Source organism: Triturus cristatus, chromosome 4_2 (genome assembly GCF_964204655.1).
Source record: "Triturus cristatus chromosome 4_2, aTriCri1.1, whole genome shotgun sequence".
In the NCBI taxonomy this organism is placed as follows: domain Eukaryota; kingdom Metazoa; phylum Chordata; class Amphibia; order Caudata; family Salamandridae; genus Triturus; species Triturus cristatus.
Window position 1 is genome coordinate 480,424,806 of NC_140586.1, and position 26,393 is coordinate 480,451,198.

General features: G+C 45.7%; 1 protein-coding gene across 4 annotated transcripts in view; it reads right to left on the minus strand.

Moving 5' to 3' along the window:
* The window catches only part of MIGA1 (mitoguardin 1), a 738,294-nt gene that overhangs the window by 334,595 nt on the left and 377,306 nt on the right, over positions 1-26,393 (minus strand). For all 4 annotated transcript variants that reach the window (XM_085600123.1, XM_085600124.1, XM_085600121.1 and 1 more), the window contains one exon: positions 20,864-20,964. In XM_085600123.1, coding sequence (XP_085456249.1) covers positions 20,864-20,964 — 101 coding nt within the window. The remainder of the gene's footprint in view (positions 1-20,863; positions 20,965-26,393) is intronic.

Consider the following 26,393-nt stretch of genomic DNA (forward strand, 5'->3'; position numbering starts at 1 on the left):
AGCATAAACACAGTCCGCCGCGTGAGGAAACAGGCTTCCCAGTGCTGCCCTAGGATCTGCACTGCACGCAAGGTTCAGGAAGGCAGAAGCAGCTGAAGCAGACATTAGTTGCTGGAGTTGTCTCTGGGTCGCAGGAGGGCATGCACGGGATGAGGCCACCACATCCCACTCCGGTCCAACGCCTCCGGGACAGATCAGGCCCTCAGAAGGTCGAACACACTGTAGCATACTGGCCGGGGCGTCCAGTCGTGTACTAACCTCAGGGGTGGCCGCCACAGCGTCCTCCTGCGCGCAGTGTGGGTAGACTCTGTGTTCGTGCGGACAGGCGGGCCGCCACTGCCCCAACTCCGACGCCACACCATCGAGTTTACTCCCCAAGATCACAAAACCATGAACCAAGGAGGAGTGAAGAGTACCAAGAGCCTCGAGGAGGTCGCCGTACCCCAGCTCAGCTCTCTGTGATCTCGCCGCCACACTCCCAAAAATCGTACGCTCACAGGCCCGCTGCGGCCCAGCGGACAGGATGGTAGGCTTCATCGACCCGAGATGGCCGCCAAGTATGCCCGACCCTCACCGGGGCCGGGACCCCGGGACAAGCGTCGCGATGTCCACGTCGCGGGTGACCGGGTTCCGGGGGCAGGCAAAAAACTATCCGTGGTCACGGGCAACAGTCGTCCCCACCACGGACCAGCTCCCGTAGAAATCCGGGGGCGGCCCGCAATGATCGAGGCAGGATACGGACGGCGGCCGGGCAGCTCACCAGCAAGGCAGGGGCAGTCACCGGAGGATCTAAGATTCGCACCCCCGGTCATGCACTCGGTCAGCTACACTGGGCAGTAGAAGTGACCACGCCGAAATGTAGGCCGAGTTTGGCACCGCTCCGGCGGGCCGACTCCACCCAGTCACCACCGGCCGCTGTTGTCGCACTGCCACCCGGCCACAGCGTCCACTCGATGTCCCGGCTCCAGGGCCGCACAGGCCGCAAAGTTCAGATGTAGTTTTCTCCGGCGATAGCACGGCTAGAAACCTCGGAGTCACACAGTCGGGAGCCCCTCTCCTTCAGAAACACGACCACGTAGCACAGGTTGAGGATCTCAGGCAGGATATCCGTGCGGGATGCGGAGGTTCACGGAGCCGGGAGTCTACGCTGCCGTCCCGGTCGCCATCTTGGCTCCTCCCCCCATAAAGTCTTTGTTAACACCAAATTGACAACTGCTTCCTTTCTCTTGTCAGGACTGGTGGTTAAAACCCTAGATTTAATTTTAAAAACCTCAAACATATACTATGAGGAAGTCAACCACTTGTCTCCACCAAAACCTAGTGTCCATAAAACAGTGTGCAAAACACTACCTTTTCTCAATGAAAATGGATTCGGAGCACTATAGATGTAGGCTCTTCAGTACAGTGAGAAATGCCAGAGTGTTTTAGATCTATTGGAACATAGCTTCAACTTGGCAAAGAATGTTGCTTCTCAGTCTATAATCAAACAGACTAATCAAGTGCATATCTGATTTTATCAACTGAAGTCATAAAGGCATTGGTACTGGCAGATTAATGACTGATCTGACAAGCTTACTGGATGCTGTTAGTTGCCGTAAAATAGGCAGCTCCCACGGACTCTTCATTGAAATTGATGCAGAAAAAAGCCCTTGAAAGTGGGTTCAGCAGGACCTTAAGGAAGGTTCTTGAGAAATGTTATTTTACCACATGTGTACTGTGACAAATCAAGATTTATATTCTCATATTTATGCAATTCCTTTGGCTGTTTTAGGTGAAGGTCCATGGAAGCGTGTCATGGCGGCAGGCTATAGCAGGGGTTGCAGTCTTGGGTCAATTTGTAAAGATTTCCAAGGGTTTTGCAATGAAGTTGTTGTTAGTTTTGGATCAGTTGCTAGTGATTTGTTTGTTGCATTACTCGAATATATTTCAGAATCTATTAATCTTGACCAGGTGACCATGCTGAGAGAGAGGGGGTCGTCATAGTTCAAGACAGGAGTATGCCTTAAGAATGCACATGTTATGAAAAATATTCTGTGTAGACTAATTTATGCACTATCTAGAACTGCGTGATTGCTAATGCTGGAGCAGAGTTTTCAGTTTGAAAATTCTAGGGCTTTTGAAGCTCTGGCATGTCTATTCGTTGTACTAAAGTATTAATAATTAATAATTAATTATTTGTCTTGTGCAAGTGCGTTTATATTAATCAATCCGTTTGTCCTAACAAGAGAAGAGAGTTACACGTGGGTACGCATAAACGTGCTGACTAATTATAATGTGCGTGTTTTCATGTTTAAACGTTGCTATGTGCTGTTTATTTTTTAGCACAAAACGCTTTCCGAATTAATGCTTTTTCATGTTGCAAGTGCTAGATAAATGCATACACATAAGGGTATTAGTGGGGTTAACACTGTTTAATCACTATGCTGTAGTAACGTTGTTTTGTCTCTTTTAATTAAGATGGTCTATTAAGGCCTATGTTGGCCTGAGAAAGATGGCTGAATAGTGAGCCTGGCTGTGATTATAATATGAAAACTGTGACGAGGGAGACCCCTGCTGGAAATGGTCCTGAAGCTAACTGACCATGGTCCTTGTCGAAAACTTTCCATGAGGACGGCAGCAGTTTTTGGGAGTTCTCCAAGAGAAGTGAAAGTGTCCTTGGCAGCCTTGGGAAACAAAGGAGCCTTAGAGGGAAACTCTGAACTGTGGCTCGATGGCCGAGGAGAAGCAAGATAATTGTGATACATGTTTTATTTTCTTGGTTCCTGTTCCGTAGTTTTCGCTATGTGTACTTTTCCTGAGCGGAGATTCTCAAATGTAGCAATGTTACATCCTTTCCTTCTCGCTCTGCTCAGCAAGTCCGGCGGACATTATGATTTTTTTCTATGTTCCCAATGTATCTTTCTATTGTTTAGAGTCTATAAGATGTTAGCCTAGAGAGGGTCTTTTGCCACTTGCCATTTTGCCTTTGCCGCATACCGAATCTGCGTTGCTGAGGACCGATGCTGAAGGGACTTCGTCTTGAGAGACATTTACCGAGAGACTTGTCCTGACCCGTTCTGACATTTAGCTAGAATAGGTAACTATGAGAAATGATTTACTCTGATTGATTTCCTTGACTAATTTTAGATAAAGCAATATAATTTTAAACATGGTGTTGGATATTCTTTCTTGTCAATTATTGGGTTTACATTATTGATTATTGTTGTATATATTGTATAGATTATGCTTAGGGACAGTCACAAAAACCAGGTCTTATCGACCTCGATATAGATGCAGGGTGTTTAGGAGTGTTTTCCTTCCACAGGTTTATTGCTGGTAGAGTATTTGAGCGTATGTTAGTGAAATGGGCCCTAGCGTATGATGTATGCATGTGCGTGTAACTGTGAGATTACTCTATCCGTGGTAGTGGGAATATTGTACACACCCTGATCTCTATCACTAACAATTCTAACACTATAGCACAATTTAGAATACTGTGTATAGGAAAACATTGTCAAACCAAGAGGAAGCAATGAATGCTACTTTGATAACAAATTGACAATTGCCCGCTTCATTTAATCAGGCTCTCCATCTGATCTTATTGATATGTAAACTGGGGCTTGAAAGCTGGGTTTGAAGGAAAACTCCTATTTAAATAACCTCAATAAGCCAAGACAGAGGTTTTTCTGCACAAAAACTGGAGTCCATAAAACACAATAAATAGATTGAGAGCAAAGTGTGTTGATTTCTGATCTTCAGTAAGGTGTCAAACACCCTTACTTATTTAAATCTCGTGTAAAGACTTCAACTAGGCACAAATATTGCTTCTTAATCTACGATCTAAGATCATTAATGAAATAGTAGCTGCTGGTCTGGGAAACGATGGGGACCATGGCATCTGCTACCTGAGCAGCCGCTTGCATTCCTATGCCTAGCCTGGCGTCTTCTGTAGTGAAGCATTTTGGAGCATTTTTCTTTGTGGCTTCTTCTTTGTGGATTTTCCTTTTGCTGTCCTTCTGTCCGGCTTGTGGTGTGTCTTGTTGAGGGCGTACTGGTCTGGATGTGCATGGAGACCTCCGGCGCCCTACGTCCGCCTAGCTTTCCTCGCTGTTACGGGCCGCCCTGGAGCTGAGGCGCAGCTGCAGAATGGCAGCACGTGGGCTCCTCCGGGTCGGCGGCAGCAGCGCCAGCATCAGCCATATTTTTTAACCCGGCAGCAACAAGGCGGGCTGGTGAAGAGCTTGGAGCTGCTTCCGAGGAGCTTACTGCATCGACCGCTTTGGGCACCTCAGCCCCCTCGGCCTGTCTGACGTCGGCCTTGTGCAGCACGGGGGAATTGCCCCCACTAATAATTTCAGAGAAACTGCAACCACAGGAGGACACGGGTGACCAGGAGGCACATAAGCGTTCCTCTACACAGGTTTCGGCGTAGACCACAAGGGCCCCGGGGCAGGTACAAAGCAAGGCAGAAAGAAAGGCAGGAAACACGGGGGGCTGACTTAGGTTCTGGCTCTGTTAGGGCTAAAAAGAAAGTAAAAGTAGGAGGTCAGCTAGAGGAGGAGCAGGCCTTGGAAGGTGCTTTTAGTAAGGCAATCTCCAGCGATTGCTCAGTATTTCTAGATTATCAGGTTAAAGGTAGGAGCATAAAAGTGGGAAGGAATAAAAACATCTCCTCACACAGTAAAGTCAGGATTACCCCCTCACTTCGTTCCTTTTTTCGGGTACACCTGAGGTCTTGATTATCACAAAGCAGGGGGAAAACCTCAGAGGTCTTTCCAATATCTGCCCCACAATTAGTTTACCTATAGATAACATGGCCCCTGTAAGGTCTCCTCCCAGTCAGAGTGATTTGTCAACTATAATTGCTGAATATCTGCCTGAGCCCTCGCTGGGAGAGGAAGTGGAGTTGGCCGTCCAGAGTCAAGCTGAGGCTATCAGCCAAATAAGTGGAGGGGCAGAGTTAATCCCCTGAGCCTCAGGGGCAGAGACCCCAGCGGCCTCGATGGAAACTCTATTTGCTTCATTAACGGAGGACATTAGGAGAGGTTTCTCCATATCAGCTGCCAACCAAGGCGAAATAAGGAATTCATGTGAGAACCTAGAGAAGAAGGCGGATCTCTTAAATTCCAGGACTGAGTCCCTAGAGAAATCTGTGGAAGAGCTGAAAGTGAATCTCGAGACAGCAGAGACTGAGATTCAGGTGCTTAAAAGAGGGGAAGCTGCTCTCCGGGATAGAATGGAGATGCTGGAAAACAACTCACGCAGAAATAATCTTCATATTATGAACATTCCAGAAGGGAAAGTAGGGCCTGATCTCAAGACATATATTGTCTTGTTACTTAAGGAAGCTATGTCACGCGAAGAGTCCGCACAGTTCCTAGGAAAAGACATACAAAGAATTCATAGGGACCCTTTGCAAATAAACTGTAATAGAGCAAAGCCAAGGAAAATTCTGATTAATTTTCTTACCTACTCCTTAAAGGAAAAAATCTTGAACTTGGCTTTAAAGGCCAAAACTTTAAGGATCAGAGAGTTTTCCTTTGAAATTGGATCAGATCTCTCTAGGGTTACCCTTGAAAGGCAGTGGGAACTAGGCATAAAGATGGATAATTTCAAGAAGTTCGGCGCAGTAGTACTACTGAAATGTCCTGCCTTCCTAAACGTTATGCATAATAATAGAATGCACAACATTAGATCAGTCCAGGAGGCAGATGAGCTGCTCGACACCATCAGTAAGGAGGCCCCGTAGTCCCCTAGTGGTAGTCTTCTCTTTTCTTCCTTTGAGGTCAGTGCAGTTCAGTTCAGCATGTGGCAAACACTTGTTCATATTGTATTAGAACATTAAACTGCTGGGCCACATATTCTCAGACTCTGAATAAATACATTTGGGAAGTAGGAATGAAAAATTGTAGTAGGAATACAGGAATGCAGGAGGACCCATGGTCTGTGCAGTGTGCATATTCATTGCCTTTTATAGCACTTATTTAGTTTTCTTCTCTTCTGGCATGGGCTGAACTTTGTCAGGTTTAAGTTTGTCACATGGACACAATTGAGATGGGACGGGAAGCTTCGGGATGCAACACCTGGACAACACCGGTCCACATATATGAGGGAAGGGTTCTTCAAGGGGGGTGAGAGGGATGGGTGGGGGATAGGGGAGCACAGGGGGATAACATTTAAAAATACCTCATTCGCCTCAGATTTGTTAGATTTAGTCCAGATAGCACTAGTTAGATCACAAGGAGATAGATGCCAGTTCTGCCTTGGTCCAGTGCAGGCCAGAAGTCTTAGATTTAAATCACCATGAAAATACTCCAGATATTGTCCTGTAATGTCAATGGCCTGCGCGTGAGGTCAGGAAGAGCCAGAATTCTGCAGTACTTGAGAGATTCCCCAGCGCAGGTCATAGTCATCCAGGAGACTCATCTACTTAAGGCAGAGACGAAAGAAATTTTCAAAAGCCAGAAATGGGTGGATTCTTTCATTTGCACTAACCAGACAGCCAATATTAGAGGAGTTCTGATTCTCTTTAAAAAGCAAGTCAAGGTCCAGATTTTACAGCACAAGGAAGACCCAAGTGGCAGGTGGGTGATACTGAAGATTACTCTAATGGACATCCTCCTTACTTTGGTCGGTTATTATGGCCCGAACCAGGATGACCCATCTTTCCTTATATCAATCTTTTCACATCTTCTGGATTTTCCAGAACCAGTGATTTGGGCAGGGGACTATAATATCGTTCTCAACCCTAAACTTGATAAATCTCCAAATAGCAGATTGGCAGCCCCCTCAAGATATAGGGCGTATCTCCAGACTATGATGTCCCAAACGGGCCTGTGTGACATATGGAGGGAAAGGTCAGGTTAGCAATTGGGAGTATCTTATAGAAATTTTAAGTATAGACATAAGTCAAGAATAGATTATATCTTGCTAAGCCATAGCCTTAGGGGTAGGGTTAAATATATACTATATTTGCCATCACATCTGTCGGACCACTCAGGCATTTTATTAGACCTCGACTGGGCACAGCCCCAGCAGACCAGAGCATGGTTCTTTGATCGAACATTACTCCTGGAAGAGGAAGAGATGGCCTTTCTGTCGAGAGACTGATCAATCTTTGGAGACCAATCTAGGTACAGCGAATATCACCACGGTCTGGAACACCCTCAAAGCTTTTTTGAGGGGTATCATTACCAACAGATCGTGCTATAGGAACAAAAAGTATAGGGAAGAGACTGCAGCTTTGGAGGCTGAAATGAGGGAAGTGGAGGCAAAACTGAATAGTCAGGCTGGACTGGGTATGAAAGAAGATTTAAACATAAAAATTAAAGGAACAGCTGGAGGGCATTCTTCAAACGAGTCTCATGCGCAGATGGGAGGCAAGCAAGATCGCCCATTTTGAGTATGGGGAAGGGGCAGGAAAGTTTCTTGCTTGGAAAGTTAAAGCAGACCAGCTCTGAAACCATATAAAGGAAATTTCTGTGGGAGATGGCGCTGTTTCCATATCCTCCGATGAAGGAATCAGTGAAGTCTTTTTCGAATATTTCCAAGATATATATAAAGAGCTTTGTGTAGAAGATAGGCCTAAAGTAAAGAAATGGTTGGATAGGACTACACTAACATCTATTAGTCCTAAACAACAACTAGACTTAGAGAAAGCTATCACACAAGAGGAAGTGGAAAAGGCTATGGCGGTCTATAAGAAGGGTGAAGCTGCGGGCCCCGATGGGTTACCAGCCGAACTATATAGATCCTTGGGGGAGGTAATAATCCCGGTATTAACCCAATTATTTAATAAGATACTACTAGAGGGAACAAGCCCGCCCGGATCTTGGAATGACGCCATAGTAGTCCTGATTCTGAAACCTGGCAAAAATCCAACCAGCTGTGGGTCATATAGTCCCATATCGCTTTTGAATGTCGACTATAAAATCTTCACTTCGATTTTAGCGGTTGGGGCTGGCGGCAAATGACATTCTCCACTCGGACCAAAAGGGGTTTGTGAAAGGAAGACAACTATCAGACCTCACATATGATCTGGTTGGTGCAATAGATATTGCTTCCACCTATTCACTCCCTCTTGCATCCCTAACTCTGGACGCCACCAAGGCTTTCGACAGGGTGAACTGGGTTTACCTGTCAGAAGTCATGGAAAGATTCAACTTGGGCGATAAGTTTTGTCGTACCATCCAGCTGCTATATCAAGCACCAACAGCCAGGTTATTGGTTAACGGAAACCTGACCAAAGTACTTAGGATAACCAGGGGCATCCGACAGGGCTGACCTCTCTCCCCTCTACTTTTTAACATGTATATAGAGCCTTTCGCACAAAGGCTCAGACAAGATCCTAGCCTCGTGCCTTTTAAACATGGTGAATGGGAGAGGAGGGTGGCCCTGTATGCGGATGATATCCTGATACTTTCGGCAGATCTGGTTACAACCTTCCCGGCAGTCATCATATTGGCAGAGGAATTTGGGCAGGTCTCAGGCTACGAGGTAAATGCCGAAAGACCGAGATTATGACCTGGAATATTAAGGGGAATCAACACCAGGCTAGTCCTAGCATGCGATACTTGGGATTTGGAATTGTCCAAGACATAGCTAAAATAGCAGAAGCCAACTTAGCACGAGCCTCAAGGGAATGCCAAAAACAGACGAAATCATGGGCCCACCTCCCTTTAACTATTTTGGGGAGGGTGAATCTGGTCAAAATGGCCATATTACCCAAGATCACCTTTCTCTTTAATACAGTCCCCTTACATTTTGATAAACTTATCATCGATAAACTCCAGCAGGAAATAAATTCCTTTATCTGGGTATATAGATCTACCAGAATAGCTTGGAAAAAACTAAGGCGCAGGAGAGAGAAAGGGAGGCTTGCGCTACCTGACCTACAGTATTATGCCTGGGCGTTTCAACTCTCACATTCCCGGATGCTATTAAAAATGCCTGTAAGCACGGAGGGAGGAGGCATGTTTTTGGCCATGTTAAGAGGGGCTGGTTTACCGGAAAAGGGCTTTATGTTTAAATTCGGAGATCAAAATTTCTTTAAGAAGGTCAAACTCAAGGTCCTCCAGGCATTAGCCAGAGTATGGACTAGACCAAAACATTTGGTGGGCCTTAACTACTTCTCAAATCTAGCGCCACTCTGGGATTCACCGGGCTCGCCGGAATGCCTTCAGGACAGATTGGCTCTACCACTCAAAGAAGCAGGGTTGAAAGGATGGGGAGATCTTGTTATTGAGAAAACACTTATTTCATGGCAAGAACTAAAAGAGGGAGTGGGTGTGGATCTTTCAAAATTTAAGTACATCCAGTTGCAGAGTTGGGTACAATCCCAGCGAAGACGGAAAAAACCCATAGGTGGGGGGGCAATAGTCTTGAGCAACAGTTAGTCGTGAGGCCAGCGAGTAAGAAAGAGGTTTCCCATTGGTACGGGGCTGCAGAAGAGGCTGTGGATGGCGAATTCAAACTCGCAAATGAAATAAGGAGTGAACATATCCCAAATGCACAGTGTGAACAATTGTGGCAGAACTCATTTAAAACTCTCTTTAAGATAGTAAAACCAGCTTGGCTGAAGAGAAACCACTTGTTCACCGAGCACAGGGCCCCTTTATCTCCTCTTAGGTTATCTAAATTTTTAAATGGGTCCCAAGTAACCTGTAAGAAGTGTGGTTTGGTTGAAGCCTCAGACATACATATGTTCAAAGACTGCCCTGCTATCACCTTATTCTGGAAAGAAGAACAGAACACGCTGGAAAACATCTTAAGAGCCCCAATTCAAATTGACTATACCCTGATTATTTTTGGTCTTAACAGTCAAATCGTTGGTCCAGCCAGATCTCTCTTATTTTATGCTATGTTGCTGGCCAGGAGGCAAATATGTAAGCATTGGATGGATCCTGCCCCTCCCACACATTCAGAATGGTTGACATCACTATACGAGTCATCCAAGATGGACCTGTCCAGAGCTTGCAGTACGAAAAAGATCGAATACTGGGACTTGCTGCTTTTGTGGAAGTAAGCTAGAATAAAAATGAGTTGTCCATATATCTACCCTTGCTTTACCTATACTTGTATGAAGGGCGGGTCCTATGATTATGCCTCCTGGTTACTCCTCGGACCATCTTGGGCTTCCCCGTATCATCGAAGGTGTCCACCAGGTTCATGCGGACCTAGCTGGAGTGAAACCTCTCCCCTTTTTGAGGGGAAGTAACATTCAGGTCTGGCAATGCACCTTTACTGGCTGAAGGCACCAAGAGATTCCATCATAAAGCCTATGTCTCCTCAGATCGTTGAGTAAAGGTATGGCCAAACAGTATGTGCAATGTGGTTGTAAGCGAATGAGGACAAAAAAAAAAAAAAGATTATTAATGTAATATTGACAAGGGCTCTAAAAATGTACACCAGATTTTAAAAAGCCAGATCAGAAATAAAGCGAGTTTGTTCCAAAATGAAGAACAAAGGCTCCAGCATGTAAATATTTATGGTATTATGTAAACTAAGTTGAATATAAATTGTACACAACGTAAAATTGGTTTACTGCCTTCTTTGGGGAGTTGAAAATCCGACGGGAGCAGCACAGGTTTAGGTCTGTGCCCAGGCTAGTGGATTTACTTCATAGCGCAGTCCATTTCTTCCCTGTTTCAAACCTGAGGTTTAGAAATAAGTGTTTAGAAATACTAGTTCAGAAGGGAGGCACTAAAACCTCACTTGCACCTTTTTGCATTCCACTAATTGACTGACAAACATTTTACATGAAAATGTAGGTGTGCTAGAAACCAGCCCTTGCTTTCGGTTGCATTTGACTACTGATCGCACACACGGCAATGACAGACTAAAATGAACCGAACATGTTATCATTGGATAGGAGAGGATACCTGCATTTTTAGGGTAAGTGAAAATATCAGATCCTTCTAGAATGCCATGAGTGAATGTTGTAAAGGAGAGGAGTATTACTGATGAGAATAACAATATTTGAAGATACCACAGCAGGAGGAACAGATGTACGGTCAAGAGCAATACAATGACTCTTGATAGGTCTACAGTCGCAGACCCAAACGATATAACAGAAGGTGCAACAAAACTCGAATTAGAACCATGATGAAGGAATACACACACCTTAGTAATCCAAACTCTGCGTAAGCCATGAATGAACTCTAACTACCCAGATGAAAACCTTTTCCGGTAGATATCACCACAATCTATGTCCTTCAGACCAAAATCTTCTCGAAACACTGAAATCTTCCTTTGCCTCCTACAATTGTTTTTTTTTTTTTTTGGGTGGGTGTGTCCTCCATCACTGGAACCCACTCCCTACTGACTATAATTCCATCTCCCCTCTCTCTCTACCTTAAAAATAGATGAAACAAGAAGGAAAGATCGCCTATTTCAATTACAATTGTGTAAGATATATTAATATATTCAATATTTTGCATCACCACACACCTATCACCATCACCAACACTATCTTGTTTAGGTTACCCATTAAACTGTTTGTTTTGTGCTATGTACATTAAAAAGTGTTGTCTACTCCATTTTTTGCTGAAATACTCTTGTTCCCCAAATAAATAAGCCTCAGGATCAAAAACGTAATTTATATCCCATGCATGCAGACTGGGCACAGCTAGAAGTGTGTGCTACACATACATATAAGGGATTTCCCGCCTCCATGACCACTCTCCCGGCCTCACCCCAAATCCAATGCTCCCCCGCCGCCTGCGCACGCACAGCGCATCCTCACAAGGACTGCTTGTCACAGCAGAGGCTGGAACTAACACTGAAACGTGTAGACGTCTTTGGTTTCACTTTTTTCGGCAAGAGATTGCTAATGATATGACATCAGTTAATACTTACCACACTATGATGCAAGGCAGTCATTATACGACGTGATTGGCAATTGTATCGTAGTGAGAAATACTTCCTCTAGTAAAAGATTAAATTATAAAACTACATTATTCAGGATACTTCGAAGACTCATTCATGCTGATATGCGGCAAAGCAGGCTCCAATAATAAACAAGATATTCCCATGTGGCCGACCCAACGTGATTCTGTGCCTTCAACGCCTTCAATAAACGCGTTTTCTTCAATAGGTTGGCAGCTGTGAAAATAGGCCGCTCTGAGATGTCTGCTGCAGTTCAACAATAGCGACGTTTTCCTCCGGTTATCAAACTGTGAACGGAAGGCAGATGCACTGCGCTCCAAGGACCCAAACACACCCCGCTCAGAGCGCGAGAGCCACGTCACTGCTGACAAGAGCAGGCAATGTCCATATGAGGTACTCGGAGCTTGACAGTACAGGACCATTTAAAGCATGGATTAACATTTAGGGATAATAATGACTGTGTTAATTTCGACTTAATTACGAACCGTAGCCCCTCACTTTCTCTGCCTTTTCCTAAACTCTTTCATATGTCATAACTGGGGGAGCGCTTGGAAAATGTCAAAATCCTGGTAGCAAAAGCGCTATATTAAGAAAACAGCACTACCTAAAGTGCGCAGACTTAAATATCCTCTAGGCCATGTAGGAAACATGCAAGGCCAAGAAGACGTGGTTCCGTAAACATGTGCAATAGTTCAGTTACAGGCCTCACTTCAATTCAGCTCTTCACGGGCGGGGAGGGAACTGCCGCCTCTCCGTGAATTCCAGGTAAACGCAACCATATGAATGCGCTCCTCAAATAATGTATATCAAATGAAGGGGCTCAGCGCATTTCCACATCCCCTTCAAGTTCTGAATTTATAAACTAACAGTTGGATGGTCGGGCTCGCCCCTCCGAACGACCCCCAACCCCCGTTCTTTGAGCTCCCACCCGTACACGGCAAAGAATCACTCACAAACAGCTGAAATACCCCAGAGAAAACACGCGCTGGTCCACACATTCCAGGCACTGCGAGGCAGCAACGCCGACCTGAGGGCCTCGCTTGGCCTGCAGTGCTCCTGCTGGGGCAGCATTCGCAGCGCTGTTATTTCAGCAACTGCCCTTTTGTAACCCTTTGATTCTATAGCTGGTGTAACCTCCTGCAGCGCTTGAAAGCCTCCCGTGCTTCAGTGGGGAGCACACAAACCGCACAGCAAGAGTTTCATGGGCCCTAGTGCAAGGGACGCAACTAGGCCCTCCTGACCGCTAGCTGGGTAGTAAAATACAGCAATAAACAGGGATCGGTGGGAGCTTCAGGCTGTCGGCTCTGGTGCCACTGCACCCAATTCACAACCAGGGCTGGACTGGCTGTAGCAGCCACCAGGAGTTTCCCTGGTGGGCCGCCAGGGTGCGGGACGATTTTCGGCCCCTGGGGGGGCGTTTTTGTTACTGGGGTCAGCAATATCGGTCCCCTGTGAAAAAGAAAACAGACGAAGCCGGCACTGGCTCACAGCTTAACCGCCCCCACCTCCACCCCTCCAGGAGGGTCAGCCGAACAGTTTGCCAGTGCCGGTTTCGGTTCCCAGTCCAGCACTGTGCACAACTGATAGATGCGCACCTGAGGCCCTATTATATAAAGGGAGCACTTTCCCTGTTTGCCCCAGTGCTTTTTAAAAGGAGTGCGCCGGGGGCAAACAGGGAAAGTGAGCCTTATTACATAGAATGCGCTGCCCCCAGGGCAGACGCAAACTCGTACTGCCCTGGGAGCAGCTTACTCAAATGAAATACGGAGCGGCTTTAAAGCAGCCGCTCTGTGTTTCACAGTGCAGGCGGGTTGCGCGCCTCCTAAGAGGTTTTTTGCCTCTGCACCTGCATCTGCAATACGGCAGCATTACACCGCCCCACCCCCACAGGACACAGTACCTAACACCAGGCCCAGTTCTAGCACTGGGGCCGGGTGGGCCAGGCCCACCCAAACATGACCTGTGGACCACCCAATCACGACAGAAGAGGCCACGAGAGGACACGGAGAAGGCACCTGTTAAGTGCTTCATCAATTTTAACATCAGAACGTCGAAACTTTGTTTTGACTGTCTTTAAATTGAAATTGGGTTTTGGGGTTAGAGGTGGACGAGCAAACAAATTAACAGGGAGAACCGAGCTCAGGCTCTGGCTTGCCTCTTAGAGCCCATGCACAATCCGCGCCCTGAAAATGTTTGCAATGTAAAACATACAACAAACATCACGTAAAATATGATACACTTTTTAAAAGTTTGATGAAACTGTATTTCTTTTACACAAGGAAGCTTTGACATAAATATGTAACAATAGAGCGCTGCAACAAGAAGCACTTGTTAAAAGTGATAGTTTTTAAACATGAGCTTAGAGCAGAGGTCTTCAAACTGGGGGGCGCACCTCCCTGGGGGGGTGGGGGGCGTGGATGGGTTCCCAGGGGGGCGCAAATTACTCTGCAAGTTCATGTAAATGAAGATGGCCTGGAAGTGCTGCGATGTTTATTTGCTGCATTTCCAGGCTGTCTTCATTTATTCCGGAGTACAGTGAGGGCAGGGGTCAGTACATGTGCTGGCAGGGTCAAGGAGGCTGCTTGAAAAGAAAAAAAGAAAGCGTTTTATGTTTTCACAGTCATACAAGTGTGTATAAAATAAAGCACTGACAGCTAAATTTAACAAGAAATTGCAATGCAATAGGTCTTTCATTTGTAAAAGTGAAAGCTATTGGCGTCATAATTTTTTTTTTTTTTAGTTTTTGGGTTTGTAGTGGAGTGATTATTTAAGGAAAAAGGTGCACGTGATACTATATTATAAGAATTAGTTGAGGCTTTAAGGGGCTGGGGGTGGAGGGAATGAAGACAGGAAGAGGAGGAAGGCATACATAGGTTTAGGTGGAAAAAGATGAGGCGTTGGGTAGAATAGTAAGATGAATTTAACATGCTATAGATGGAAAAGGCAAATTGCAAGAGGTTATGGAAATCAGAAATGTGAGACGTCTGGTAGGTATGTCAGTTGTGCACTAGGACAGCAACAGAGGAATAAATGAATGAATGTGGGTAGAGTGAAAGTAGATTTCCATGCAGTATACTCCAGAACAGGTGTGTTCCTCATAACAAACAACTACAAGACATCATCTTTAGCAGTCTTCTGGCCTTTTAATGGCCCCACGTTGTTAGTTTCCTTGTTAAAGTTACTGACATCAAAAGATATTGTTTTCTGTTCCTTGTGGTTCTGTTTCAGTGGGGACACTTTGCTCGTTTTCCATTATGTTCAGTGAATCGTGCGTTTCATGTGTGTTATTGTGCACTGATGAAATCGATTTTCTTGCTCAGAAAAACATATAGTGGATAAATATTCGTGACTCATTGTGGACAGCATTAATTGCATGTGGGGGCTAATGAGTTCTTTGAGTATTTGAATGTTTTTTTCTGAATGGTACCTAGGAGTGCTATTGTTTAGTTAGAGTACGAGTACCTGCTGAGGCACAAGTATGGTTTATTTAGTTCTGTGATTGATTGTTTGCGGGGGGCCTGCCCCCTGTACGCAGCCATGTCCCTGCCGTTCCCCCATAAAGTTTTGGAGGGGGGCCCGACCTCAAAACATTTTGCTGAGGGGGTGCTCAGAGCCAAAAAGTGTGAAGACCTATGGCTTACAGTCAGTCATTCCTTCCCCGTCCTCACACTGGTGACAGTGCTATTAGTGAACCAACAGGCAAGACAGTTGTCACGTGGACGCTGTATGTGGCCAGATTATAATAGAGCAACATTAGTCTATTAAATAAAACACTAAGGGGCACATGCATCAAGGTAATCATTTTCAATTACCTAATAGCGAATTTTAAGGAATTACTATTTGGTAATCGCAAATGCCTATGCATGAAGGATTCTCAATTAATCTTGCGAATCATTAACATTCCCTCTGCAAATCGCTATTAGGCAATGCATTCCCAATCATTCCTTTGGGCCTAATGAATGGGAATGCATTCGCAATTTGCAATTACCAAATTGGTAATCGCAATTTGCAAATGCAAATACAAGGGTGCCTGGGGGCCTGAGGCCCCCCTGAGGCTACCCCCCAAAAAACGTAAGTATGCATATGTGTAGCACACACATGACCTAAGGGCATGTGTGCGCTACATCGCGTTGATTTTTTTTTTTTTTTTTTTGCATTTTCCAATGCATGCACAAATTACCATCAACGTGAAGTTGATGGTAATTAGCGTTTCCTAAATGCACAGTCGCATTTAGGAAATGCTACATGCATCTTAAATAGGGAATCGTAAATTGCGATTCCCTAAATGCATTGGCAATTTAGGTAATTGCAAAATATTGTGATTACCTATTTTGTGAATGCAAAAAGGTACATGCATTGGAAAAACCATTTTTCCAGTTGCTAACGGGTCGATTCTACAAATCGGCCCGTTTGAGACCGGGAGAATGCTTGACGCATGTGCCCCAATATGTTTTGTATAGTTGGTTTTCTGATTCATGTATTTTAATGTACTTTTATGCACAAACATGAAGAAAATCAAGTTTTGGTGAAATAAATATTTGCCCAAGCTCACACAATTTAAATGGAGATGCTACAATATATCCAGGTTTTAGGTTTTCACTTTGTACAAATAAGCTGCTAAATGGCTATTTGTCTCTCCTTTATATGTCAATGCTTTGTTTTTACCTCCCAGGTTTTCTGCGATTTTTATATAGTTTGAACTCTACCTGGAGATATTGAAGCGCTTCACATAAACACCAGTTACATTACTGTTAGACTCCCCTGATCCCTGGTTGGCTGAGGCAGGGACCCACGAGCCCCCAACGTTAAAGAAAGACAGGTCGCCTCTAGAGATAGCCCCCGCTCCACCCCCTTGGTAGCTTGGCACGAGCAGCCAGGCTTATCTTCAAGGCTAATGTGTAAAGTATTTGCAATTACGCTCACAGCACCCCAATGATGACGCCACAAATAGACTCCACACATGTTTCATAGAAAATAAGTATATGCTTATAAAAAGATATACGATGCGACCACACAATACTAAACCAACATATGCGTAGGGGTAAAGCTCCCCCTCGCCTATTACTATTGAGCTAAACTAAACAATCCTATGGAATCCTAATGTCGTAATATGCAGTTCATTATGCACCAATCGGGTATTTCACAAACTAAGAATGATGCAGATCGTCATACTGCTATCTGGCGATTTGTACTGTTACTGTAATGCAGTGCGTAATGCAACAACGTGGTAAATGTAATGCGTACGGTCCCCTTCAGATACTCTGTTAGGAAAAAGCAATGCAACGTGTTATACTGTTAACAGGCAGTTCGTTATGCGAAACTAATGCAATGCAGAACACATATATTAGGCAGTTCGGTATGCAACACTAATGCAATGTGTAATACGACAATCTGGCAGTTCGTGATGCAGGACTAAGACAAGGCGTAACACATCTATCAGGCAGTTAGTTATGCAAAACTAATGCAATGGGCAATACGACCAACAGACAGTTTGTTGTGCAGAAATAAGGCAATGCGTCATACAATCATCAGATACTCCGTTATGCAGGACTAATGCAATACGTAATTTACTCCAGCACCGTACAGGGTGCCTCCGGCGGTCTCTCCGCCACTCGGGCTGGCTTGTGGTTAGTCTCTGGCCACAGTTGCCCCCTCACACGGGTAAGATATAACACAGTGAATGCAGCTTCTTTTCTGGCCCCGGTGCTGCCACTCCCTTGGCACACAGGCCGTGATCCGAAGCAGAGGCTCATGCTGCAGGAAAGAGAAAAAGGCCAAGAGCGTCTCCCTCCGAGCCACCGCTCCGCCCCAGGAGTCGACACACGTTATCTGGGGGGCGCAAACTGACTCTCCTCTCCTCGTCCAGCGACTTGGGCCTCCGATGCAATCTCTCTGAATTTCCGGGCAATGGGAAGATCCCAGGCTGCACACCACACCCGCACTCAGAGTCAATGAGACTCACTGGACTCTGGGTGCACGATAACCAGACAATTCCTCACGAGGGTCTCAGGCTGCACACGACACATGCATGCATCATCACTGAGACACACTTATCTTCTGGTACCCACGATCACAGGGCACAACTTGCGCAGGTCTCCGGCGGTAGAAAGCACACGCACACAGCATCGCTCGAGACACGCTTGATCTTCGGGTGCCCCCGATCACAGGGCACCTCTGGCGAGGGTCTCAGGCTGCAAACAGCACATGCACACAGCGTCGCTGAGACACCCTTGCCCTATTGGTGTGCATGATCACAGGCCAATCCACACAAAAGTCTCAGGCTGCACCAAGCACACGCACACCACATCGCTGAGACTTACTTGGCTTCCCGGTGCACACGTTCACGGGATGATCCTCTCGAAGGACTCAGGTTGCACCAAGCACACGCACACTGCGTGGCTGAGTCTCGTTTGGAACTCCACATGCCCAAGCTCACAGGGCACAAATTCCAAAGGTCTCAGGCTAGACAGAGCACACACACAGCGTCTCCGAGAGTCTTCTATGGAAACCTTTGTGTTCCTGTGTTTCCGAACAGGGAGACAGCTCACCTTAGGCCCTTGGGGACAGTTACTTCAGGACACAGCACACTGCAATGTCCTTCAAGCAGGGGGACAGCACACAGCAAAATCCCTTTAGCCTTTCCTTGGTTGAAACAGCAAACTACAGGCCAGCCCCAGATCACACAGCAAGAGCAGTCCTATCCATCAGTCTCTTCAGTTGTTACTTCCTTGGCAAAAGTCCTCTTGACCACGAAGTAGCTCCAGTCTTGTTCACAGTTGATCAAGCCATTCTCCAAAGTTCAGGGGCTTCAGCTCACATAGTTATACCCATCAATGGCTTTGAAGTCTTTGTGTTACAGGGGGCACTGAACCCTGCTCAAACCAGTTCTGGGTGCCTCCCTACCAGTGACACCTTCTTCCTTTGATTAGTGGGGTTCTGGATTCTCAATCACTCAGCAAGAGATGGGACACTTGTTTTATAGCACTATCCCAGGCCTCTTCACTTCTAGGGGCTTCTCTTCCCCCTACACTCCGGATGCAGGTCAGCCTGTGCGGTCTCATCTCCTCCCCTGGGTCAAGACATTCCCCAGATCCTATCGCTTTCAAATCTAGCCAGTCAATCCACAACCAGGCAGAGACACACAGAAATGTTTAAAGCACAAAAACCCAGCCACTTCTGAAAGAGTGGCTTACAAACACATAATGCAACAATCATCTTCATAAAAAGATGTGTTAATGCAGGGTGAGTTCAGGCATACTAAACTTCACCTTTCCATCTTAAGCCTCTGGGAAGATAGGCTGGAAAACCTATTACACAGCCTTCCCATTGTATTCTAATGGGCAAGATGGCCTTTCAACAGTGAATAATGAAATGGTGATTATTTCACTGTCAGGCTATGACACACAACTTAGTACATGTCCTACCTTTCACAAGCACTACACTCTGTCCAGGGGGACCATGGACCTACCATAGGGGTGTCTTAGGTGCACAGAAAGGGAAGGGTAAGGTCTGGCAAGTGACTACACTTGACAGAACAACATAGCAGTTTCACAAACTGTGCGCAGGCCCTGCAATGGCAGGCCTGAGTTCGCGTTTTAAGGCTACTTGAGTGGGTGGCACAATAAGTGCTGCAGGCCCACAAGTAGCATTTGCATTACTAGCCCTGGCGCACATAGTGCATTTTACTAGGGACTTCACTTGTAATACAACATACCAATTATGGACAACCAATTACCATTACATTGTACGCAGGGAGCACTTGCACTTTTACACTGTTTAGCAGTAGCAAAGTGTCCAAAACATCTAAGTTGGCAACCGATGTCAGAAAAAGGTTCTAGTGGAAAAGCAAAAAGTTTAGGGAACTTTAGCCAAAAAGGGCCAAGTCCCACAATTACACTAGGTCATATTCATTTCTTTTAGGCACTTGAGATTTGCCCAGAATTAAAGGATGTTGAGCCAACGCCATGACTCAAACCTAGCTTGTTCAGTTTCAAAGTTTGAAGCTATCGCTGTAATGCCACATCCTGACGAGATTGAGGGTGGCACGCAGAATTCGGCTCATTATGTGCTTGAATTTCCAACAGGACCTCAAGCTGAGCCAGAGCCAAGCTTCAGGCTCTAGCCCGGATGAAACTTTCAGTGCCTGTCTTCCTAGTGCGTAATGTCGAGGCTCAGGTGTGGTAATACGTACCTCCTTAACATTAAACTGCTATTTCAATCTGCTTAGAATCCTAGTGCTGGTCCTCAAGCCTACCTGCTGGAAATTATAAGAGTTGAGCTGTTGAGTATAGGCATCAGCTGCTACCCTAAAATAACTCTCTAGATGCTCTGTATGCTTGTTTGGAAGAAGATATGATGTCAATCTTGGGATTACAGAATTTACAAAAATTGGACCCACATTGGCCCACCCAAACAAACCCTTTGCCCATCCAGATCAAAATTCCTAGAACTGGGCCTGCCTAACACACGGATCAGCTACAGAACCAGTGGTTCTTGAATAGGAATAATTTATTTTTAATTATGCCCAGGCGCCTCCGCTGGTAGGGCAAAGCTCTTAGGCCCCAGAGGAGGAACCACCCCTGGTTACAAGGAATGCTGCAGTCCATATATTTAGTCCAGTGATCTACCTCAGAAGCTCAGTGATTAGCACTGCGGAAAGGGCCTTATGCTGAATGCCCTGGAAATCCCAAGTGGAGGAGATGGCGTCAAAATCAGGATTACAAATTATGCACAAATGCGACACCGACCTCACATTTTTACCCTGTTTACATTTCACCAAGTAATCCATAGTGAGGTGTTAACATGCCTCATCCAGGAAAAATCGAAACCCCCACGCAATTGGTAATTTCATGTACAGTAGTCTTGCATTATTTTGTCCATGGCACTCAGAACATCTTTGCAGGAGATAAATTCTTGTACTAAGATGTATTGGTTAATCATTATAAATTTCAACGTTTTGATTAAAACCACACTGTTCACTTTTTATCAGCGTTCCTACCTCTGCGGCCGAGACAAAGGAGTCCGTAGACGCAATACTCAGTGTATCCCGCAGACACAAGCCATGTGAGTGGTCCTTCACAGTAATATCTGTATCTTTATCTAAAGAAGAATAAAAGAAGCATTAGCACCCCAAAACAATGTTAGTACGTGTATGAGCGAGCCGTACATAGAACTTTAACGTGAGCTAATTTTGCTCATAACAAACATACAAAAGTGCAGCGAAACAGGAAGGTGTCCTTAAGTATACACTGCCTTGCAGCTGCAAAATTAAGCAAACATTTGGATTTCTTAAAACAATATGAGACTGTTAGAGCAGCCCCAGGAGGGATGGAGTGGAAAGGGCTATCCAACTATTCACTCAACTTAAGATATTAATAGCACAGTATTCTATTTCTTTACATTGTTCTGTTTTTCTTTTAAATTTGTAATATTCTGACCTACAAAATGGTATTATCTGAAAAAAGAGGCGCTTTTTAATTCTACCACAACATGTTTAACTTCTTCAAAGTAACCAGAATAGATACTTTTGGCACACTTAAGATTCACAATGGATACTGTAAACTCGTTTCAACCTTTGTTAAACTATAGTAGCTTTATAATGTTTAGAAAGATGTTTTGAGTTTATTGACACATTTCAGCCAAAGAATTCACCCAAGAATATGGGGATAGAAATCAGTGTTGGAATCCCGCATACGACTCCGCTGATTCTGTCATTGTTAATTTATATATAATTAAAGTATATTTAGTAGAGGTAAGGTTGGATAGGGGGGATTGACTGATTCACACACACTCAAGCAATTACAGTCTGAACCGAATCGGAGGCCTTCAACGCACCAGGTGACATGCATTTTAGTATATATGTCACCATCTTTGCAGCAGGCATATTAACCCTCTGCACTACCTTAAAACGTCCACTAGATTCTGATCTCTCTGATACAACAAGTAACATTGCACCTACAACCAGCCAGGACAGTTGGCTTTGTCAATGGTTCGTATTTGCATTTGATAAACAAGCATCAACTTCGCCTTCGTTGTATATAACTTTGCAAATTCTTCAGTTCTGACACGATGAGACCGAAAGAACTATAACGAGTCTCTTTGTAGTCACATAAAAGGCAGTGAAGGGTGATACTGCAGCAGAGTTAAGATTCTTGTTTTTTCACCCTGAGGGTGAGGGCAAAAATGGAGCCCGCTAGGGACCTGTCTAGGCAGGCGCACAACGCCCATAGGGCTAATGGTGCTTCAGCCCCCCTGTTGTGTGTCTTAGCCCGGGCTGCTGCAGCTCGAACTGCTGTGCTGTGGACTCGGCTGGGCAGTGTCTGGAGTCTTATCTCCGGCACGCCCGAGTTTTTAACAGGTCTTTAAAGACCATTTGCATATTTACATACCTTTGTAAACTGGTTACCGAGATTTACTATTTTTTTCTGATTCCAGTACCCTCTGGACCCCCACTCCGCCTATTCCTTACATTTGAATTTTACATTTACTGCAGTAGTGTGCAAATGCATTTCATTAAAAGGAATATGAAGTAGGGTTGCCAAAAGAAAAATGTCAGCCATGTGTTGTTTAAAGAGCTTGCAAAGACCTCGTCTTGACACTAAATAGGGTTATAAATAAAAAAAGTATGTATTCATTTGTAATGTGACTTTTCTGTCTTTGTTCCCTTATCTGTCATGTATCATTCAGGCAGCCATAGAACACAATTATAAGTGCTTTCTATTTATATTTGCTGTTCGAAGTATGCACAGATAAGTGGGTGTTTCTTTGAAGACTTGGTCCTGTGAGGCTGTGGCTGTATTTCTCTGCATCTTTCCTGCCGACCTCGCAGCACCCGCTCCGCGGGTGCTGCTTCGTGATCTGGGGCAGAGGCACTTTGGACGGCTAGAAGGAGCCGAGTTCCGTGGGCTCCTACAGGAAGCTTGCATCAGGGCTGTGAACGTTGCAGGGACTCCATCTCCCAGGAGCCCCTGCCTGACCTAGAGACATCACCTGGTCCGCTCTCCCTGTTGCTCCGCCCACAGCCCACCTGAGGGGTTTTCTACCGCCTGCCTGCACTCCCTGCGTGGGTGTTTCTTTGAAGACTTGGTCCTGTGAGGCTGTGGCTGTATTTCTCTGCATCTTTCCTGCCGACCTCGCAGCACCCGCTCTGCGGGTGCTGCGTCGTGATCTGGGGCAGAGGCACTTTGGACGGCTAGAAGGAGCCGAGTTCCGTGGGCTCCTACAGGAAGCTTGCATCAGGGCTGCGAGCGTTGCAGGGACTCCATCTCCCAGGAGCCCCTGCCTGACCTAGAGACATCACCTGGTCCACTCTCCCTATTGCTCCGCCCACAGCCCACCTGAGGGGTTTTCTACCGCCTGCCTGCACTCCCTGCGTGGGTGTTTCTTTGAAGACTTGGTCCTGTGAGGCTGTGGCTGTATTTCTCTGCATCTTTCCTGCCGACCTCGCAGCACCCGCTCTGCGGGTGCTGCTTCGTGATCTGGGGCAGAGGCACTTTGGACGGCTAGAAGGAGCCGAGTTCCGTGGGCTCCTACAGGAAGCTTGCATCAGGGCTGCGAGCGTTGCAGGGACTCCATCTCCCAGGAGCCCCTGCCTGACCTAGAGACATCACCTGGTCCGCTCTCCCTGTTGCTCCGCCCACAGCTCGTAATCCTCCCTACTTATTGGATACAGCATCCCGCTGCGCGGGAGCGCGCGGGAGCGTCGCCGGGCGAAGCCCGGGCCAAGGGCGGGCCCGTTCGTGACCGATCTTGTCCGGTCCAGGCCCCCCCTCTTGCTTCTGCTGCTACATTTTGCTACATTTTGCTATCTCTAGCGTGGGGAGATGTCTTGTCGTGAAACCAGGAGCAAGTCATCCCTAGCTGGAGCGGCCATTTCTGGAGGTATGGAGAAATTTTTGATTAGAGCTAATACCCTCATTGACACTGAAATAAACGTTCGAGAAGCGTTTATCAAAGGAATTATCGGCCTTCAAAAGATCTTCCCTTGGTACTTTGGCTAATGCTAAAACCCCCGAACGACCTACAGAGTCTACTAACAATGCTGCGATGGGCCCTTTTTCAACATCTACTGTGACCAACTTGGCGTCACTTGATCTGGATATTTTGGTTAACGAAATTCTCCCAGAAATTGATATGGTCCTTGATACTAATGTGCCCACTCCCTCAGACTCCGTTGTCACTTGTGATACTATACTAAATGGAGTTATTGAAGGGGTCGCAACTAAATGTAAAAGGCCGTATAACTCGAAACCTGGTGGCAAATCTAAACCAGCCAAACATAAACATGATACCACCAACCCCACATCAGGCCTTTCTCAACACATACCTAGTTTGGACCTCTCTTTAGAAACTTTGGGAGCCCTCTTCAAATCCCTTTTATTCCCCCTAGAGTCTAAATTGGAACGCATAGAACTCCGTCTTACCAACATTGAGAAAACCTCTGCTGCTATATTAGCTACTAGATCCCCCAAGTCCAATACTTCTTCAAACCCCCAAATCACTCTTACTAACCTAGGTAATCTAGGCCCCTCCTTAGTGAATGATGCCGCTCCCCCTTTGCGTCCCCAAACGGGCAATCTAGCCCCGATTCAAAATAGCAACTCTAACATTCCCCCTTTGCTACCTGCTTGTCCAGTTCAATCTATGACCACTACTAACGGGGCCACAACTAATGGCCACATAGCTTCCCCACCCCCTGATAAGATTGTCCCTAGACCATGTAGGCCTAACCTGCCCCCTGAAGCTAACCGCTTCATGGTAGTCCTGGCCGGTGTTCCTCCCTTAGAAGTTGGAGAAGCCGAGAATTTTCAATCTCTTAAAAATAAAGTCATTAAATGGCTGAACTGGAATAGACCCCTCCTGGCCCACCTTCATAATGAAATCATCTTGGTTAGAAGGGTACCTTGGCTGGGTAAAACTAGAAAGACTATAATCGGGGACTGTATCATGGTGAGCTTTAGGGACCCCAGAACAGTCTCGCACATATGTGCCGGGTTTAATAGATCCTTCGATTCCACCATCCAGACGCTGTCAGTGTCTTTTTTCTTTACCCCTATCCACTTGCACCATGATCAAGGCCGAGATAATTGGACGAGGGTTGAGCGGAGGGGTCGATTCCGTGGGTATGAAGCAAGACCGGCCCTGTTGTCTCCAGAGACTCCTTTCTGTGATTTTAACCTATTTAATTGTCTTAACGGTTTAGATGGAGTAGACTGACTATCCACATTATATTTCCCTTTTTGCATCCCCCCTGCTACTGGTAATAGTTTAATAGCAGTTATGGGTAAAAGTATATCTATCGATCCAGCCCCCGTAATGCCCCTCACCCCTACCCCTGCACATTTACCATCCCAGGGAGTTGACCCCTCTGCCCCACCCCACCTTCTTGTATCTACGGTCTCCCCTGTTGTTATCAGGCCATCACTGGGATTTACTAGTATTCCGGAGGTTATTGAACTAGCTCCATGTAGCCCCGGCTTCAAATTTGCTAGCTGGAATATTGCTGGCTGGAGCCGGCAAAATTCGTCCTTGGGCTGGAGCGAAATTCTTTCCCAGTTTGATGTCTTATGTTTACAAGAGACCTGGGTAACAACTGATATCATCCTTGATGGATTTGTGTCATATAACAACCCGGCACAAAGATCCAATATGGGCAGGGCTAAAGGGGGGCTAGTAACTCTACTTTCTGTGAACCTCCCTGTTCATTTGAAATCGCACCAGACTGTGGGTTTTCACTCGCAAATTTTAAGCATGGAACACAAAAGGGGCCATGTAACCCTGCTGATTAACCACTATAACAATTTGTTTGATGCTACAAATACCTCAGTTTTGGATGAGTTGGATGTAGCAGTGAGAAACATCTGCAAAGGCATCCACAAACCTCTTGATATCATCTGGGGAGGGGATTTTAATATTCGTACTTGCCCCCACTCTTTCACCAAAGTTTGCGGGTACGACAGGGATAATGGGGAAAACCGGGCACATTTTATACACTCACCATAAGGCGACTCCCTCAACTCCTTTATGCTTAAACTGGATCTATTGATACATTCCCCGGCTGCAGACCATGAGGGTAACCCTGTACCGACTTTTGTAGGAATTAACTTGGCTTCTGTTATTGACCATTTATTAGTTTCTGTTCATATTGTTCCATTTTGTATGGTTCCTATTGTTGTAGATTTTGGAAGTAGCGACCATAATGCCATCACCATGTCGATTTCTATTTGGGGGTTTCCGGTTAACATCCAGCGTATGATAGTAGAAGACTTAACCCCCTGTAGGCAGAATGGTATTCGTATCAAATGGCGTGTGGATAATTCAGAGAAGCTGCAGCATAAAATTGTAGAAATGGGGTCTGTAGCGATACTCAAATGTTTGGACTCAGAGGCTTCCCCCCAGTGCATTATAGCTGATTTTGTGGAATTGGGTACCATCATAAAAAGATCCCTCACCATCACCAAAGGCTTAACGAAGAAGGCAGCTACCGGTTGGTTTGATAATGCGTGTACCAAATCCCTCCAAGAACTTAA